Source organism: Entelurus aequoreus, linkage group LG04, assembly GCF_033978785.1.
Source record: "Entelurus aequoreus isolate RoL-2023_Sb linkage group LG04, RoL_Eaeq_v1.1, whole genome shotgun sequence".
Classification (NCBI taxonomy): Eukaryota; Metazoa; Chordata; class Actinopteri; order Syngnathiformes; family Syngnathidae; genus Entelurus; species Entelurus aequoreus.
In genome coordinates this window covers 10,782,563-10,805,246 of record NC_084734.1, presented here as the reverse complement: position 1 = coordinate 10,805,246, position 22,684 = coordinate 10,782,563, and the positions used below count along the sequence as shown (strand labels likewise).

At 33.4% G+C, this 22,684-nt stretch overlaps 1 protein-coding gene across 3 annotated transcripts in view; it reads right to left on the bottom strand.

The window, feature by feature from the left end:
* The window catches only part of ccdc88b (coiled-coil domain containing 88B), a 174,192-nt gene that overhangs the window by 62,036 nt on the left and 89,472 nt on the right, over nucleotides 1-22,684 (bottom strand). For all 3 annotated transcript variants that reach the window (XM_062043422.1, XM_062043421.1, XM_062043423.1), the window contains 3 exons: nucleotides 20,356-20,535; nucleotides 3,530-3,870; nucleotides 2,988-3,147 (listed from right to left, as the gene is read on the bottom strand). In XM_062043422.1, the coding sequence (XP_061899406.1) occupies nucleotides 2,988-3,147; nucleotides 3,530-3,870; nucleotides 20,356-20,535 (681 nt within the window). The remainder of the gene's footprint in view (nucleotides 1-2,987; nucleotides 3,148-3,529; nucleotides 3,871-20,355; nucleotides 20,536-22,684) is intronic.

The window sequence follows — 22,684 nt, the reverse complement described above, 5'->3', positions numbered from 1 at the left end:
TAAGTCTAAGACTAGATGTAACAATCTAAGTCCAAGACTAGATGTAACAATCTAAGTCTAAGACTAGATGTAACAATCTAAGTCTAAGACTAGATGTAACAATCTAAGCCTATGATCATGAAGTGATGAAGTCTAGTCAGATGAGGTGTGAAACATCTTCCAAGACAAACCCAGCAGTCCAGTTGTGATGATTGAATGTCCTGAGATGTCAATGACCTGATGAATGACAATGACCTGATGAATGACAACATTCATAGACACTTACTTCAGATCTCCAACTAGGTAGTCAAATACTGAAATGTTCCAACAAGGATTTGAACCCACATTTCTTACACCAGGGGTGTCCAAACTTTTTTCACTGATGGGGCACATTTAAAATCAAAGCAAGCAGCGATGGACGGGACCGACTTTGAGGGCTCATAAAATCCAAACCGGAGCAGTAATTAAAACTCTTTCATCAACTTTTAATCAGAAGGGTTCAATCTCTCTCCTGTGCTAATTTGAAGCCGACACGACCAACGCGCTCAGAGGAGATAATGTTTGAAAAAAGGTGACTGTTTTTACTCAACTTTTGTTTTGAAGGGGGAATTGCAAACTTCCTGTTGATTTTTACTGGGGGTTGTCAGTGTATGAAATCTAGATCTAAGTGAGACCTACATAGAGGTTTTTGTTTCATGTCTCTACGACATTCCTACTGGGAGTTAGAGGCAGTTTTATCTGTGTTTTCTTCCTAGGGGGCGCTAGAGCGCAATTTTGAGTTTTGGGGTTTGGTTTTTTGTGAGTGTCCAATTTGGTGAGTTTTGAAGCATGTTAAGGGGGTCAAATTACAGCTCAAAGAGGTGGCGGTATAATAATAAAACGCTAGAAATACAATAGGGTCCTCTGTCCCAAAGGGACTCGGTCCCTAATGAGAAATTGTTCCCAATTTTACAAAAAAAAGTCGACACATTGTGAGAAAAAGACTGCTTTTAGTTAATTTTTTTTTTTGTAATTGGTTTTTAATATTCATTTTTTACTTCACGTTATTACTGTATGTCTCTATATACATATTTATTTATTTTTTAAATTTACTTTGGCCAAAGGGTGCGCATTTCAATTTTGGCAGTATTATAATAAAAGTCCTCATTTTACTCAACGCAGGTCACAATTTTACATAAAAAACTGAACATTTGTGCAATATTATGATACATGTTGGAATTTTACTCAACAACAGTTGCAATTTTACAAGGAAAGTTTAACATTTTGGAAATTATATGAAAAGAGTTGTGATTTTACTCGACAAAAGTCACAGTTTTATAAGAAAACTTTAAAATGTTGGCAATATTATGACAATAATCGGAATTGTACTCAAAAAATGTCACTTCTTTACAAGAATAACACAAACATTAGCAATTTTGTGATAAAAGTCAGAATTTTATAAGACAAATGTCACCATTTTGCATTAAAAAGTAATAATTTTACATAAAAAAGTAATAATTTTACAAGAAAATATTGCAATATTACAGAAACAGAAAGATTATGAGAAATTGTTCCCAATTTTTTAAGAAAAAAGTCGACACATTGTGAGAAAAAGACTGCTTTTAGTTCATTTTTTTTTTGTAATTGTTTTTTAATATTCATTTTTTACTTCACGTTATTACTGTATGTCTCTATATACATATTTATTAATTTTTTTAATTTACTTTGGCCAAAGGGTGCGCATTTCAATTTTGGCAGTATTATAATAAAAGTCCTCATTTTACTCAACGCAAGTCAAAATTTGACAAGAAAAACTGAACATTTGTGCAATATTATGATAAAAGTTGGAATTTTACTCAACAACAGTTGCAATTTTACAAGGAAAGCTTAACATTTTGACAATTTTATGAAAAGAGTCGTAATTCTACTCGACCAAAAGTCACAATTGTGTAAGAAAACTGAAAAATGTTGTCAATATTATAGTATTAATCGGAATTTTACTTGGCAAAATTATGACAAAAGTCATGATTTTACTCTATAAAAGTCACTATTTTGCAAGAACATCCAACACATTGGCAATATTGTGATAAAAGTCAGAATTTTATATGACAATTGTCACCATTTTGCTTTAAAAAGTAATAATTTTACAAAAAAAGTAATAATTTTACAAGAAAATATTGCAATATTACAGAAACAGAAAGAATATGAGAAATTGTTCCCAATTTTATAAGAAAAAAGTCGACACATTGTGAGAAAAAGACTGCTTTTAGTTCTTTTTTTTTTTTTTGTGGAATTGGTTTTTAATCTACATTATTTACTTCACGTTATTACTGTATGTCTCTATATAAATATTTATTTATTTTTTAAATTTACTCTGGCCAAAGGGTGCGCATTTCAATTTTGGCAGTATTATAATAAAAGTCCTCATTTTACTCAACGCAGGTCAAAATTTGACAAGAAAAACTGAACATTTGTGCAATATTATGATAAAAGTTGGAATTTTACTCAACAACAGTCGCAATTTTACAAGGAAAGCTTAACAGTGTATGAAATATAGGTCTAAGTGAGACCTACATAGAGGTTTTTGTTTCATGTCTCTACGACATTCCTACTGGGAGTTAGAGGCAGTTTTGTCTGTGTTTTCTTCCTAAGGGCCGCGAGAGCGCAATTTTGAGTTTTGGGGTTTGGTTTTTTTGGATAGATCGCAATTTTTGCCAGTCCTGATGTGCGTGTCCAATTTGGTGAGTTTTGAAGCATGTTAAGGGGGTCAAATTACAGCTCAAAGAGGCGGCGGTATAATAATAAAACGCTAGAAATACAATAGGGTCCTCTGTCCCAAAGGGACATCGGTCCCTAATTAGCTGCAACCCGCAAATGGCCCCCAGGACACACTTTGGACACCCCTATTCTACAATACAGGTATGAGGCAGACGTGTAAATGTGTGTGATTTAGAGCACCACTGATAAAGCTACTTGTCATGACAGTGCATGATATGCTGCCATTGCACCACACTGCTAGTGACACACACCTGCATTAGTGACCTAATCCTGGCCTGTGCATCTGCATACTGCTCCTGCGCCTGCTGATGACTCGCCTCCAGCTCGCCCAATCGAGTGCCCAGCTCACTCTCCAGGTCTTGTAGCCCAGCGCAGTGCTCCTTGGACTCGGACAGCTGCTGACACACACACCTACACACACACACACACACAGGTTTACAATAAGGATGACATAATAAACACGTGCTAGGATTCAGGTTCACTATTTGGCAAGTCTTACATTGTAGGTACTGTAAATACACCATATTGCCAAAAGTATTTGGCCAGACCATCCAAATGATGAGAACCAGGTGTCCTAATCACAGGTGTGTCAAAAGCTCCAAACTTCATGTCACCTTCCAATTAGCCCACGTACAGTACGCAGAGAGCTTCATGGATTGGGTTTACATGGCCGAGCAGCTGCATCTAAGCCATACATCATTAAGTCCAAGGCAAAGCGTGGGATGCAGTGGTGTAAAGCACGTCGTAAGAGATGAATGTTTATAAAGCGTTCATAGTTTGTGTGTCTCCATGCCTGTGATCAGCCTCCAAAGCCCGCGCTCGCTGGTTGCTATGCTCCAGCGCGGCGTTGGTGCTCTCCAGCTGCTGCCTCAGCCTGGCCGCCTCCCTCTCCCGCTGCCTGCCGTCCCTCCGCACGCCGTCCAGCTCCGTCTGCCACGCCTCTTTGTCCTGCTCCAGGCGCCGCACGTCCAGCAGCGCCTGGTCCCGCGCCCGGGCCGCCGACTGGGCCTCCAGGGCGGCGTCACGCAGCTCCGCCTCCAGCTCCTCCTCTCGACGGCGAAGGGTCTCCAAAGTGCGGCCCTGGCGATCCAGCTCGGCCTTGAGGGTCTGAGCGGTCAGCGCTAACTGCTCGCTCTGATGATAGAGGACAAGGTGATGATTATTATTAGTTTGTATGCTCTTACAAACTATTACTATTGTATACTAATGATACTGTATGCTAGTATATCGTATACTAATTATACTGTATGCTAGGATATTGTATACTAATTATACTGTATGCTAGTATATTGTATACTAATTATACTGTATGCTAGTATATCGTATACTAATGATACTGTATGCTAGTATATTGTATACTAATGATACTGTATGCTAGTATATCGTATACTAATTATACTGTATGCTAGGCAAAAACATGTGCAGGAAAGGTTAAGAAGACCCTAAGGCAGGGGTGTCAAAGTCATTTTAGATGGGGGGCCACATAAATATATAGGTATATGCACATCTATACACATAAATATATAGGTATATGCACGTATATACACAAATATATAGGTATATACACGTATATACACATAACTATATAGGTATATGCACGTCTATACACATAAATATATAGGTATATGCACGTCTATACACATAAATATATAGGTATATGCACGTCTATACACATAAATATATAGGTATATGCACGTCTATACACATAAATATATAGGTATATGCACGTATATACACATAAATATATAGGTATATGCACGTATATACACAAATATATAGGTATATACACGTATATACACATAACTATATAGGTATATGCACGTCTATACACATAAATATATAGGTATATGCACGTCTATACACATAAATATATAGGTATATGCACGTCTATACACATAAATATATAGGTATATGCACGTCTATACACATAAATATATAGGTATATGCACGTATATACACATAAATATATAGGTATATGCACGCCTATACACAAATATATAGGTATATGCACGTATAAACACATAAATATATAGGTATATGCACATATATACACATAAATATATAGGTATATGCACGTCTATACACATAAATATATAGGTATATGCACGTATATACACATAAATATATAGGTATATGCACGTATATACACATAAATATATAGGTATATGCACGTATACACACATAAATATATAGGTATATGCACGTATAAACACATAAATATATAGGTATATGCACGTATATACACATAACTATATAGGTATATGCACGTATATACACATAAATATATAGGTATATGCACGTATATACACATAACTATATAGGTATATGCACGTATATACACATAACTATATAGGTATATGCACGTATATACACATAAATATATAGGTATATGCACGTCTATACACATAAATATATAGGTATATGCACGTATATACACATAAATATATAGGTATATGCACATCTATACACATAAATATATAGGTATATGCACGTCTATACACATAAATATATAGGTATATGCACGTATAAACACATAAATATATAGGTATATGCACGTCTATACACATAAATATATAAGTATATGCACATAAATATATAGGTATATGCACATATATACACATAAATACATAGGTATATACATGTATATACACATAAATATATAGGTATATACATGTATATACATATAAATATATAGGTATATCCACGTATATACAAATATAAATATATAGGTATATGCACGTATATACATATAAATATACGTATATCCACTTATGTACATATAAATATATACGTATATCAACTTATATACATATAAATATATAGGTATATACACATATATACATATAAATATATAGGTATATCCACGTATATACATATAAATACATGCACATATATACACATAAATACATAGGTATATACATGTATATACACATAAATATATAGGTATATACATGTATATACATATAAATATATAGGTATATCCACGTATATACAAATATAAATATATAGGTATATGCACGTATATACATATAAATATACGTATATCCACTTATATACATATAAATATATACGTATATCAACTTATATACATATAAATATATAGGTATATACACATATATACATATAAATATATACGTATATCCACGTATATACATATAAATATATAGGTATATACGTGTATATACATATAAATATATAGGTATATATACATATAAATATATACGTATATCCACGTATATACATATAAATATATACGTATACACATATAAATATATACATATGTCCATGTATATACATATAAATATATACGTATACACATATAAATATATACGTATGTCCACGTATATACATATAAATATATATGTATATACATATAAATGTATATGTATATACATATAAATATATACATGTATATACATATAAATATATACGTATATACTGTACATATAAATATATATATGTATATACACAAATAAATACGTGTATATATACGTATATACATATAAATACTCCCAAGTAAGTCTTCAAAATAAAGACAACTTCAAATTGTTTTCTTTGTTAAAAAAATAGAACAAGCACATTCTGAAAATGTACAAATCATAATGTTGTTGTTTTTTTACACTTTCATCTTGCGGTTATTAGTATTCTATCTTTATTTGTCATTATTTATACTTTCTGAATAAATGATGTGATAAAGTTCATCGGTCAACTCATTGCTGTTCATTTTCAATCTACCAAGATAAAAACATCAAAATGAAATTACAGGTTGTTATTTATGTAGTTATGTTATTTATATAGCGCTTTGACACTATTTCCACATCCACCCATTCACACACACTGATGGCGGGAGCTGCCATGCGAGGCCCTAACCACCGCCCATCAGGAGCAAGGGTGACGTGTCTTGCTCAAGGACAAAACGGACGTGACGAGGTTGGTAGAAGGTGGGGATCGAACCAGGAACCCTCAGGTTGCTGGCACGGCCACTCACCCGACCGCTGTCTTGAGTTTCCAGTCATTTCTACAACTCTTATTTTTTTTGTGATAGAGTGATTGGAGCACATACTTGTTGGTCACAAGACCCAACCTCCGGGCTGATGATTCTAGCTTGTCCTGAAGAATTTGGAGGTAATCCTCCTTTTTCATTGTCCCATTTAAAGCAGCAGTTCCATTGGCAGCAAAACAGGCCCAGAGCATAATACTACCACCACCATGCTTGACGGGAGGCATGGTGTTCCTGGGACTAAAGGCCTCACCTTTTCTCCTCCAAACATATTGCTGGGTATTGTGGCCAAACAGCTCCATTTTTGTCTCATCTGACATCACATGGACAAAGAAAAGACCTTCTGGAGGAAAGTTCTGTGGTCAGATGGAACAAAAATGGAGCTGTTTGTGACCAACAAGTATGTGCCCCAATCACAAAAAAATAAGAGTTGTAGAAATGATTGTAAAGTCAAGACAGCCATGACATGATGTTCTTTACAAGTGTATGACCAGGACCGTACATGTGAGTCTATTTTCAGCAATGGAAGTGGTTTGGTGGAGAATAAAAGCAGACATCTACAGTAGCAGACATAAAACCACAAAATGGTAGGACCACTTGTTGCTAGGCAGGATTTATAAAGCTCGACGCTGAATTATAATTGCCCCATTTAGCCGGACTAAAAAGAAAGTGGTATAGGCTTATGCTTATCACGTCCATTAGGCTGTTTGTAGGACACATTAATGGCACCATGCCGCTGACTTGCACTGTGCATATTGTGCCTATTACATATTGTTATGAAGGTGTCTGTTACTACATTATATATATATATATATATACTTGCAGTGTATATATTGTACATATTACATATTTTTATGAAGGTGTCTGTTACTACATTATATATATATATATACTTGCAGTGTGTATATTGTACATATTACATATTTTTATGAAGGTGTCTGTTACTACATTATATATATATATATATACTTGCAGTGTGTATATTGTACATATTACATATTGTTATGAAGGTGTCTGTTACTACATTATATATATATATACTTGCAGTGTGTATATTGTCCATATTACATATTGTTATGAAGGTGTCTGTTACTACATTATATATATATATATACTTGCAGTGTGTATATTGTACGTATTACATATTGTTATGAAGGTGTCTGTTACTACATTATATATATATATATATACTTGCAGTGTGTATATTGTACATATTACATATTGTTATGAAGGTGTCTGTTACTACATTATATATATATATACTTGCAGTGTGTATATTGTACATATTACATATTGTTATGAAGGTGTCTGTTACTACATTATATATATATATATATACTTGCAGTGTGTATATTGTACATATTACATATTGTTATGAAGGTGTCTGTTACTACATTATATATATATATATACTTGCAGTGTGTATATTGTACATATTACATATTGTTATGAAGGTGTCTGTTACTACATTATATATATATATACTTGCAGTGTGTATATTGTACATATTACATATTTTTATGAAGGTGTCTGTTACTACATTATATATATATATATACTTGCAGTGTGTATATTGTACATATTACATATTGTTATGAAGGTGTCTGTTACTACATTATATATATATATATACTTGCATTGTGTATATTGTCCATATTACATATTGTTATGAAGGCGTCTGTTACTACATTATATATATATATATACTTGCAGTGTGTATATTGTACATATTACATATTGTTATGAAGGTGTCTGTTACTACATTATATATATATATATATACTTGCAGTGTGTATAATGTACATATTACATATTTTTATGAAGGTTTCTGTTACTACATTATATATATATATATACTTGCAGTGTGTATATTGTGCCTATTACATATTGTTATGAAGGTGTCTGTTACTACATTATATATATATATACTTGCAGTGTGTATATTGTACATATTACATATTGTTATGAAGGTGTCTGTTACTACATTATATATATATATATACTTGCAGTGTGTATATTGTACATATTACATATTTTTATGAAGGTGTCTGTTACTACATTATATATATATATATATATATATATATATATATATATATATATATATATATATATATATATATATATATATATATATATACTTGCAGTGTGTATATTGTACATATTACATATTGTTATGAAGGTGTCTGTTACTACATTATATATATATATATATACTTGCAGTGTGTATATTGTACATATTACATATTGTTATGAAGGTGTCTGTTACTACATTATACAGGTATATATATATACTTGCAGTGTGTATATTGTACATATTACATATTGTTATGAAGGTGTCTGTTACTACATTATATATATATATATACTTGCAGTGTGTATATTGTACATATTACATATTGTTATGAAGGTGTCTGTTACTACATTATATATATATATATATATATATATATATATATATATATATATATATATATATACTTGCAGTGTGTATATTGTACATATTACATATTGTTATGAAGGTGTCTGTTACTACATTATATAAATACTTGCAGTGTGTGTATTGTACATATTACATATTGTTATGAAGGTGTCTGTTACTACATTATATATATACTTGCAGTGTGTATATTGTACATATTACATATTGTTATGAAGGTGTCTGTTACTACATTATATAAATACTTGCAGTGTGTGTATTCTACATATTACATATTGTTATGAAGGTGTCTGTTACTACATTATATATATACTTGCAGTGTGTATATTGTACATATTACATATTGTTATGAAGGTGTCTGTTACTACATTATATAAATACTTGCAGTGTGTATATTGTGCATATTACATATTGTTATGAAGGTGTCTGTTACTACATTATACATATATACTTGCAGTGTGTATATTGTACATATTACATATTGTTATGAAGGTGTCTGTTACTACATTATATATATACTTGCAGTGTGTATATTGTACATATTACATATTGTTATGAAGGTGTCTGTTACTACATTATATAAATACTTGCAGTGTGTGTATTGTACATATTACATATTGTTATGAAGGTGTCTGTTACTACATTATATATATATACTTGCAGTGTGTGTGTTGTACATATTACATATTGTTATGAAGGTGTCTGTTACTACATTATATATATACTTGCAGTGTGTATATTATACATATTACATATTGTTATGAAGGTGTCTGTTACTACATTATATATATACTTGCAGTGTGTATATTGTACATATTACATATTGTTATGAAGGTGTCTGTTACTACATTATATATATACTTGCAGTGTGTATATTGTCCATATTACATATTGTTATGAAGGCGTCCGTTACTACATTATATATATATATATACTTGCAGTGTGCATATTGTACATATTACATATTGTTATGAAGGTGTCTGTTACTACATTATATAAATACTTGCAGTGTGTGTATTGTACATATTACATATTGTTATGAAGGTGTCTGTTACTACATTATATATATATACTTGCAGTGTGTATATTGTACATATTACATATTGTTATGAAGGTGTCTGTTACTACATTATATATATACTTGCAGTGTGTATATTGTACATATTACATATTGTTATGAAGGGGTCTGTTACTACATTATATAAATACTTGCAGTGTGTGTATTGTACATATTACATATTGTTATGAAGGTGTCTCTTACTACATTATATATATACTTGCAGTGTGTATATTGTACATATTACATATTGTTATGAAGGTGTCTGTTACTACATTATATAAATACTTGCAGTGTGTATATTGTGCATATTACATATTGTTATGAAGGTGTCTGTTACTACATTATACATATATACTTGCAGTGTGTATATTGTACATATTACATATTGTTATGAAGGTGTCTGTTACTACATTATATATATACTTGCAGTGTGTATATTGTACATATTACATATTGTTATGAAGGTGTCTGTTACTACATTATATAAATACTTGCAGTGTGTGTATTGTACATATTACATATTGTTATGAAGGTGTCTGTTACTACATTATATATATATACTTGCAGTGTGTGTGTTGTACATATTACATATTGTTATGAAGGTGTCTGTTACTACATTATATATATACTTGCAGTGTGTATATTATACATATTACATATTGTTATGAAGGTGTCTGTTACTACATTATATATATACTTGCAGTGTGTATATTGTACATATTACATATTGTTATGAAGGTGTCTGTTACTACATTATATATATACTTGCAGTGTGTATATTGTCCATATTACATATTGTTATGAAGGCGTCCGTTACTACATTATATATATATATATACTTGCAGTGTGCATATTGTACATATTACATATTGTTATGAAGGTGTCTGTTACTACATTATATAAATACTTGCAGTGTGTGTATTGTACATATTACATATTGTTATGAAGGTGTCTGTTACTACATTATATATATATACTTGCAGTGTGTATATTGTACATATTACATATTGTTATGAAGGTGTCTGTTACTACATTATATATATACTTGCAGTGTGTATATTGTACATATTACATATTGTTATGAAGGGGTCTGTTACTACATTATATAAATACTTGCAGTGTGTGTATTGTACATATTACATATTGTTATGAAGGTGTCTCTTACTACATTATATATATACTTGCAGTGTGTATATTGTACATATTACATATTGTTATGACGGTGTCTGTTACTACATTATATATAAAAAAGTGCAGTTACCCTTTAAGATCCTAAGAATTGCAGTTCATTGGTGGCAATGGCAGTGATTCTTGTTACTTGTCTCCAGACTGCGTATGGAGAGTTGGAGACACATACTTTACTTAGCTGCTAGCTGCTCGTCAGCCGGGGGACTACAAATAAATACAGCATCAGCCGGAGGGGATCACTGTCTGTGATCAGCATCAGATTTCTTTCATTGATTTATTTTAAAATTGCCCAAAAATGATACTTTTTTTTTACATATTTAATTGTAAAATATCAATTATGGAGAACAATATCCATTAAGCGCAGCCAGCAGGTTTAATACACTGATATTGGCGGGAATGAAAGTAGCTACATGGCAAATAAAAGCCGTGTGATTGAACACCCGGGGCACAACATGAAAATGAGAGCAAATAAAAGCGCAGAGACACTTTCTTCTCCGCCACGACAAGGATACACGGCAGGCCTCGGGGGACTAAAGTGTTTAAAATCCTGGACTCCCAGTCGGTCAATAAACATCCTTTATGTACTCAGACCCCCGACTTTGACTCTTCTCACACGATGTTTCTTTACGGCGAGATGATAAAGGAGCTAACGTTCAGTCGGAAGACTTCGGTCCACACAAGAGGATGTGGCTGACTTGTCATTTCCTGTTTGTCTTCTGCTTCCCTGCTGCTGAAGCAAGTGGAGCGTATTTCATGTTTCATTTAACGTGCACACGCCCGCTCCGAGTCGCCATCAATTCTGAGCCTTTGCCACTCATCCGGCTTGCCGCGATGGAACGTCTACCTCAAGACACACTAAGCGCTAATATGAAACAGTGGGGATACGGAGCTCAAGCTGTAAAAAGATTATTAGCACAATCTAATGAGATGGGATGGCGGAGCTGCATCACACATTCTGCAGTGGTAATCATTCTCTCTTAGTCAACTCAACTCTGCAGTGCATCTGGGAAGTACAAACCCCGTTTCCATATGAGTTGGGAAATTGTGTTAGATGTAAATATAAACGGAATACAATGATTTGCAAATCCTTTTCAACCCATATTCAGTTGAATATGCTACAAAGACAACATATTTGATGTTCAAACTCATAAACTTTTTTTTTTTTGGTGCAAATAATCATTAACTTTAGAATTGGATGCCAGCAACACGTGACAAAGAAGTTGGGAAAGGTGGCAATAAATACTGATAAAGTTGAGGAATGCTCATCAAACACTTATTTGGAACATCCCACAGGTGAACAGGCAAATTGGGAACAGGTGGGTGCCATGATTGGGTATAAAAGTAGATTCCATGAAATGCTCAGTCATTCACAAACAAGGACGGGGCGAGGGTCACCACTTTGTCAACAAATGCGTGAGCAAATTGTTGAACAGTTTAAGAAAAACCTTTCTCAACCAGCTATTGCAAGGAATTTAGGGATTTCACCATCTACGCTCCGTAATATCATCAAAGGGTTCAGAGAATCTGGAGAAATCACTGCACGTAAGCAGCTAAGCCCGTGACCTTCCATCCCTCAGGCTGTACTGCATCAACAAGCGACGTCAGTCTGTAAAGAATATCACCACATGGGCTCAGGAACACTTCAGAAACCCACTGTCAGTAACTACAGTTGGTCGCTACATCTGTAAGTGCAAGTTAAAACTCTCCTATGCAAGGCGAAAACCGTTTATCAACAACACCCAGAAACGCCGTCGGCTTCGCTGGGCCTGAACTCATCTAAGATGGACTGATACAAAGTGGAAAAGTGTTCTGTGGTCTGACGAGTCCACATTTCAAATTGTTTTTGGAAACTGTGGACGTCGTGTCCTCCGGACCAAAGAGGAAAAGAACCATAAGGCGCAAAGTGTAAAAGCCATCATGTGTGATGGTATGGGGGTGTATTAGTGGCCAAGACATGGGTAACTTACACATCTGTAAAGGCGCCATTAATGCTGAAAGGTACATACAGGTTTTGGAGCAACATATGTTGCCATCCAAACAACATTACCATGGACGCCCCTGCTTATTTCAGCAAGACAATGCCAAGCCACGTGTTACATCAAAGTGGCTTCATAGTAAAAGAGTGCGGGTACTAGACTGGCCTGCCTGTAGTCCAGACCTGTCTCCCATTGAAAATGTGTGGCGCATTATGAAGTCTAAAATAGCACAAGGGAGACCCCCGGACTGTTGAACAACTTAAGCTGTACATCAAGCAAGAAATTGAAAGAATTCCACCTGAAAAGCATCAAAAATGTGTCTCCTCAGTTCCCAAACGTTTACTGAGTGTTGTTAAAAGGAAAGGCCATGTAACACAGTGGTGAACATGCCCTTTCCCAACTACTTTGGCACGTGTTGCAGCCATGAAATTCTAAGTTAATTATTATTTGCAAAAAAAAAATCAAGTTTATGAGTTTGAACATCAAATATGTTGACAACATCGACTGAAACACCCACTGCCATCGACTGACACACCCTCCACCATGGACTGACACACCCTCCACCATCGACTGACACACACTCCGCCATCGACTTGACACACTTTCCGCCATCGACTGACACACCCTCTAACATCGACTGACACACCCTCCACCATCGACTGGCACACACTCCGCCATCGACTGACACACCCTCCACCATCCACTGACACACCATCCACCATCCACTGACACACCCTCCACCATGGACTGACACACCCTCCACCATGGACTGACACACCCTCCACCATCCACTGACACACCCTCCACCATCCACTGACACACCCTCCACCATCCACTGACACACCCTCCACCATCGACTGGCACACACTCCGCCATCGACTGACACACCCTCTGCAATCGACTGACACACCCTCCAACATCGACTGACACACCCTCCACCATCTACTGACACACCCTCCACCATGGACTGACACACCCTCCACCATCCACTGACACACCCTCCAACATCGACTGACACACCCTCCACCATCCACTGACACACCCTCCACCATCCACTGACACACCTTCCACCATGGACTGACACACCCTCCACCATCCACTGACACACCCTCCACCATCCACTGACACACCCTCCACCATCCACTGACACACCCTCCACCATCCACTGACACACCCTCCACCATCCACTGACACACCTTCCACCATGTTCCCTATTCCCTGTTCCTGTTCCCTCTCCAGTAAAAGGGTAAGTAGTTTGTTTACTTTGTGGAATTCAATAATAAAGGTGTGACAGTTTGACCCTGGCACGGATGAAGTCCCGTGACATTATTCCCATCACAAAAGCAGCGGTGTGATGTATTTTGAAAATCCAGAAAAAGGAAGTCATCTTTTTTAAGAGAAGCTGCAGAGTTACGACATTAAATATCAACTTCTGCTTTTTCACATCTTATTTTCTGTCTTTGTCATTCTTCATCCCCCTGAGGGGAAATAAACATCTGTCATGGTCGTAAACATTGCACTGTGTGTGTGTGTGTGTGTGTGTGTGTGTGTGTGTGTGTGTGTGTGTGTGTGTGTGTGTGTGTGTGTGTGTGTGTGTGTGTGTGTGTGTGTGTGTGTGTGTGTGTGTGTGTGTGTGTGTGTGTGTGTGTGTGTGTGTGTGTGTGTCTACCCTTTTTGAGACATGAAGAAGGAAAAGTATCTTCCATATGAGGAGGTGTGAACAAGTGATGACATAAATCATGGTCCCAATAACATTGCATCTAATAGACAGAGTCTCATTTACACCCCCTGGTGGTCAAAATGAGGGTGGTCCCAAAAAGAAGGGATTTTTCAAATTGACTGTCTGTCGCTTTTAAAAGTGCTCCCCCTCTGGTCAACATATGAAATAACAAGTGTGTGTAAGAAATTGAAATGCGGCCCCCTTTGGCCAAAATTAATAAAAACTAATGAATAAATATGTATATACAGACATACTGTAATAACGTGAAGTAAATAATGAAGATTAAAAAAAAAAAAAAATGAACAAAAAGCAGTCTTTTTCTCACAATGTGTCGACTTTTTTCTTATAAAATTGGGAACAATTTCTCGTATTCTTTCTGTTTCTGTAATATTGCAATATTTTCTTGTAAAATTGTTACTTTTTTAATGTAAAATGATGACTTTTTTATGTAAAACGATGACTTTTTAATGCAAAATGGTGACATTTGTCATATAAAGTTCTGACTTTTATCACAATATTGCCAATGTGTTGGTTGTTCTTGCAAAATAGTGACTTTTATAGAGTAAAATTATGACTTTTGTCATAATTTTGCCAAGTAAAATTCCGATTAATACTATACTATTGCCAACATTTTTCAGTTTTCTTACACAATTGTGACTTTTGGTCGAGTAGAATTACGACTCTTTTCATAAAATTGTCAAAATGTTAAGCTTTCCTTGTAAAATTGCGACTGTTGTTGAGTAAAATTCCAACTTTTATCATAATATTGCACAAATGTTCAGTTTTTCTTGTCAAATTTTGACTTGCGTTGAGTAAAATGAGGACTTTTATTATAATACTGCCAAAATTGAAATGCGCACCCTTTGGCCAAAGTAAATTAAAAAAAGAAATAAATATGTATATAAAGACATACAGTAATAACGTGAAGTAAATAATGTAGATTAAAAACCAATTCCAAAAAAAAAAAAAAGAACTAAAAGCAGTCTTTTTCTCACAATGTGTCGACTTTTTTCTTATAAAATTGGGAACAATTTCTCATATTCTTTCTGTTTCTGTAATATTGCAATATTTTCTTGTAAAATTATTACTTTTTTTTGTAAAATTATTACTTTTTAAAGCAAAATGGTGACAATTGTCATATAAAATTCTGACTTGTATCACAATATTGCCAATTTGTTGGTTGTTCTTGCAAAATAGTGACTTTTATAGAGTAAAATTATGACTTTTGTCATAATTTTGCCAAGTAAAATTCCGATTAATACTATACTATTGCCAACATTTTTCAGTTTTCTTACACAATTGTGACTTTTGGTCGAGTAGAATTACGACTCTTTTCATAAAATTGTCAAAATGTTAAGCTTTCCTTGTAAAATTGCGACTTTTGTAGAGTAAAATTCCAACTTTTATCATAATATTGCACAAATGTTCAGTTTTTCTTGTCAAATTTTGACTTGCGTTGAGTAAAATGAGGACTTTTATTATAATACTGCCAAAATTGAAATGCGCACCCTTTGGCCAAAGTAAATTTAAAAAATAAATAAATATGTATATAGAGACATACAGTAATAACGTGAAGTAAAAAATGAATATTAAAAAACAATTACAAAAAAAAAATGAACTAAGAGCAGTCTTTTTCTCACAATGTGTCGACTTTTTTCTTAAAAAATTGGGAACAATTTCTCATAATCTTTCTGTTTCTGTAATATTGCAATATTTTCTTGTAAAATTATTACTTTTTTATGTAAAATTATTACTTTTTAATGCAAAATGGTGACATTTGTCTTATAAAATTCTGACTTTTATCACAAAATTGCTATAGTTTGTGTTGTTCTTGTAAAGAAGTGACATTTTTTGAGTACAATTCCGATTATTGTCATAATATTGCCAACATTTTAAAGTTTTCTTATAAAACTGTGACTTTTGTCGAGTAAAATCACAACTCTTTTCATATAATTTCCAAAATGTTAAACTTTCCTTGTAAAATTGCAACTGTTGTTGAGTAAAATTCCAACATGTATCATAATATTGCACAAATGTTCAGTTTTTTATGTAAAATTTTGACATGCGTTGAGTAAAATGAGGACTTTTATTATAATACTGCCAAAATTGAAATGCGCACCCTTTGGCCAAAGTTAATTAAAAAAATAAATAAATATGTATATAGAGACATACTGTAATAACGTGAAGTAAATAATGAAGATTAAAAACCAATTACAAAAAAAAAAATTAACTAAAAGCAGTCTTTTTCTCACAATGTGTCGACTTTTTTTTGTAAAATTGGGAACAATTTCTCATTAGGGACCGATGTCCCTTTGGGACAGAGGACCCTATTGTATTTCTAGCGTTTTATTATTATACCGCCACCTCTTTGAGCTGTAATTTGACCCCCTTAACATGCTTCAAAACCCACCAAATTGGACACTCACAAAAAACCAAACCCCAAAACTCAAAATTGCGTTCTAGCGCCCCCTAGGAAGAAAACACAGACAAAACTGCCTCTAACTCTCAGTAGGAATGTCGTAGAGACATGAAACAAAAACCTCTGTGTAGGTCTCACTTAGACCTAGATTTCATACACTGACAACCCCCAGCAAAAATCAACAGGAAGTTTGCAATTCCCCCTTCAAAACAAAAGTTGTGTAAAAACAGTCACCTTTTTTCAAACATTATCTCCTCTGAGCACGTTTGTCGTGTCGCCTTCAAATTAGCACAGGAGAGAGATTGAACCCTTCTGATTAAAATTTGATGAAAGAGTTTTAATTACTGCTCCGGTTTGGATTTCATGAGCCTTCAAAGTCGGTCCCGTCCATCGCTGCTTGCTTTGATTTTAAATGTGCCCCATCAGTGAAAAAAGTTTGGACACCCCTGGTGTAAGAAATGTGGGTTCAAATACTTGTTGGAACATTTTAGTATTTGACTACCTAGTTGGAGATCTGAAGTAAGTGTCTATGAATGTTGTCATTCATCAGGTCATTGTCATTCATCAGGTCATTGACATCTCAGGACATTCAATCATCACAACTGGACTTCTTGGTTTGTCTTGGAAGATGTTTCACATCTCATCTGACTAGACTTCATCACTTCATGATCATAGGCTTAGATTGTTACATCTAGTCTTAGACTTAAATTGTTACATGTAGTCGTAGACTTAGACATGAAACATAAACCTCTATGTAGGTCTCACTTAGACCTAGATTTCATACACTGACAACCCCCAGCAAAAATCAACAGGAAGTTTGCAATTCCCCCTTCAAAACAAAAGTTGAGTAAAAACAGTCACCTTTTTTCAAACATTATCTCCTCTGAGCGCGTTTGTCGTGTCGGCTTCAAATTAGCACAGGAGAGAGATTGAACCCTTCTGATTAAAAGTTGATGAAAGAGTTTTAATTACTGCTCCGGTTTGGATTTTATGAGCCCTCAAAGTCGGTCCCGTCCATCGCTGCTTGCTTTGATTTTAAATGTGCCCCATCAGTGAAAAAAGTTTGGACACCCCTGGTGTAAGAAATGTGGGTTCAAATCCTTGTTGGAACATTTTAGTATTTGACTACCTAGTTGGAGATCTGAAGTAAGTGTCTGTGAATGTTGTCATTCATCAGGTCATTGACATCTCAGGACATTCAATCATCATAACTGGACTGCTGGGTTTGTCTTGGAAGATGTTTCACATCTCATCTGACTAGACTTTATCACTTCATGATCATAGATTTAGATTGTTACACCTAGTCTTAGACTTAGATTGTTATATCTAGTTGTAGACTTAGATTCTTAAATCTAGTCTTAGACTTAGATTGTTACATCTAGTCTTAGACTTAGATTGTTACATCTAGTCTTAGACTTAGATTGTTACATCTAGTCTTAGACTTAGATTGTTACATCTAGTCGTAGACTTAGACATGAAACAAAAACCTCTATGTAGGTCTCACTTAGATCTAGATTTCATACACTGACAACCCCCAGTAAAAATCAACAGGAAGTTTGCAATTCCCCCTTCAAAACAAAAGTTGAGTAAAAACAGTCACCTTTTTTCAAACATTATCTCCTCTGAGCGCGTTTGTCGTGTCGGCTTCAAATTAGCACAGGAGAGAGATTGAACCCTTCTGATTAAAAGTTGATGAAAGAGTTTTAATTACTGCTCCGGTTTGGATTTTATGAGCCCTCAAAGTCGGTCCCGTCCATCGCTGCTTGCTTTGATTTAAATTGTGCCCCATCAGTGAAAAAAGTTTGGACACCCCTGGTGTAAGAAATGTGGGTTCAAATCCTTGTTGGAACATTTTAGTATTTGACTACCTAGTTGGAGATCTGAAGTAAGTGTCTATGAATGTTGTCATTCATCAGGTCATTGTGTTTCATCAGGTCATTGACATCTCAGGACATTCAATCATCACAACTGGACTGCTTGGTTTGTCTTGGAAGATGTTTCACATCTCATCTGACTAGACTTCCTCACTTCATGATCATAGGCTTAGATTGTTACATCTAGTCTTAGACTTAGATTGTTACATCTAGTCTTAGACTTAGATTGTTACATCTAGTCGTAGACTTAGACATGAAACAAAAACCTCTATGTAGGTCTCACTTAGATCTATATTTCATACACTGACAACCCCCAGAAAAAATCAACAGGAAGTTTGCAATTCCCCCTTCAAAACAAAAGTTGTGTAAAAACAGTCACCTTTTTTCAAACATTATCCCCTCTGAGCGCGTTTGTCGTGTCGGCTTCAAATTAGCACAGGAGAGAGATTGAACCCTTCTGATTAAAATTTGATGAAAGAGTTTTAATTACTGCTCCGGTTTGGATTTTATGAGCCCTCAAAGTCGGTCCCGTCCATCGCTGCTTGCAGCTTTAATATTCTTTCTGTTTCTGTAATATTGCAATATTTTCCCGTAAAATTGGTACTTTTTTATGTAAAATTATTACTTTTTCCAACTTTTATCATAACATTTTACAAATGTTCAGTTTTTCTTGTAAAATTTGTACTCTCGTTGAGTAAAATGAGGACTTTTATTATAATACTGCCCAAATTATACGTTTTTCTTGTGAAATTGTGATCTTTTTCTTGTGAAATTCCAACTCATTTTTCACAACAAGTTTTTTTATATGTGCATAGTATGTATATATTATTAATGTTGTAAATACACTTCTTTATATATCTAGAAAGGCTGGTCCTAAAGAGGGAGGCATTATTCTCAGGTCTCAAGAAGGTAAGAAATACAAGTGTGTGTTAGCTTTCCCACCTTGCGCTGGGTGGTGCGCAGAGCGTCCAGGGAGGTGCGCAGGGTGTCCCGGTCTCTCTCCAGTGCCGCCCGCTCGCCCTCCAGGCTGGCAATGAGTGTTGTCTGCATGCTGTGAAGTTCTGCTTGGCTACGCAGTCGAGTCAACTCCTCCTCCGCTACCTGAGCCTCTGACTGCAGCACCTGAGCACCCACATGGTAGAACATCATCACTACACATCTACAGATGGTAGGACATGTTGTCATCATCACTACACATCTACAGATGGTAGGACATGTTGTCATCAATTATGAAGTTTCAGCATTTATATGTAATATTATTGTAATGAACTATAAAATAACAATTATGAAGTTACAGCATTTAAATGTAATTTTATTGTAATTAACTATAAAATAACAATTATGAAGTTACAGCATGTATATGTAATTTTATTGTAATTAACTATACAAAAACAATTATGAAGTTACAGCATGTATATGTAATTTTATTGTAATTAACTATACAAAAACAATTATGTAGTTACAGCCTGTATATGTAATTTTATTGTAATCAACTATAAAAAAAACAAATTATGAAGTTACAGCATTTATATGTAATTTTATTGTAATAAGTTATAAAATAACAATTATGAAGTTACAGCATGTATATGTAATTTTATTGTAATGAACTATGAATTAACAATTATGAAGTTACAGCATTTACATGTAATTTTATTGTAATGAACTATAAAATAACAATTATGAAGTTACAGCATGTATATGTAATTTTATTGTAAGGAGTTATAAAATAACAATTATGAAGTTACAGCATTTAAATGTAATTGTATTGTAATGAACTATAAATTAACAATTATGAAGTTACAGCATGTATATATGTAATGTTATTGTAATTAACTATAAAATAACAATTATGAAGCTACAGCATGTATATGTAATTTTATTGTAATGAGTTATAAAATAACAATTATGAAGTTACAGCATTTATATGTAATTTTATTGTAATTAACTATAAAACAATTATAAAGTTACAGCACTTATATGTAATTTAATTGTAATTAAGTATAAAATAACAATTATGAAGTTACAGCATTTATATGTAATTTTATTGTAATTAACTATAAAATAACAATTATGAAGTTACAGCATATATATGTAATTTTATTGTAATGAACTATAAAATAACAATTATTAAGTTACAGCATGTATATTTCAATTTATTGTAATTAACTATAAAAAAAAATTATGAAGTTACAGCATGTATATGTAATTTTATTGTAATGAGTTATAAAATAACAATCATGAAGTTACAGCATTTAAATGTAATTGTATTGTAATGAACTATAAATTAACAATTATGAAGTTACAGCATGTATATATGTAATGTTATTGTATTTAACTATAAAATAATTATGAAGCTACAGCATGTATATGTAATTTTATTGTAATGAGTTATAAAATAACAATTATGAAGTTACAGCATGTATATGTAATTTTATTGTAATTAACTATAAAACAATTATAAAGTTACAGCATTTATATGTAATTTTATTGTAATTAAGTATAAAATAACAATTATGAAGTTACAGCATTTATATGTAATTGTATTGTAATTAACTATAAAATAACAATTATGAAGTTACAGCATATATATGTAATTTTATTGTAATGAACTATAAAATAACAATTATTAAGTTACAGCATGTATATTTCAATTTATTGTAATTAACTATAAAAAAAATTATGAAGTTACAGCATTTATATGTAATTTTATTGTAAGTAACTATAAAAAAGCAATTATGAAGTTACAGTATGTGTGTGTAATTTTATTGTAATGAGTTATAAAATAACAATTATGAAGTTACAGCATTTATATGTAATTTTATTGTAATTAACTATAAAATAACAATTAGGAAGTTACAGCATTTATATGTAATTTTATTGTAAATAACTATAAAATAACAATTATGAAGTTACAGCATTTATATGTAATTTTATTGTAAGTAACTATAAAAAAGCAATTATGAAGTTACAGTATGTGTATGCAATTTTATTGCAATGAGTTATAAAATAACAATTATGAAGTTACAGCATGTATATGTAATTTTATTGTAATTAATTATAAAAAAAACAATCATTAAGTTACAGCATGTATATGTAATTTTATTGTAATTAACTATAAAATAACAATTATGAAGTTACAGCACTATAAAAATGGGACCCATAACCTCCCTGCTTGGCACTCAGCAACACGGGTTGGAGTTGGGGGTTAAGTCACCAAAATGATTCCCGGGCGTGGCGCCGCTGCTGCCCACTGCTCCCCAAGGAGATGGGT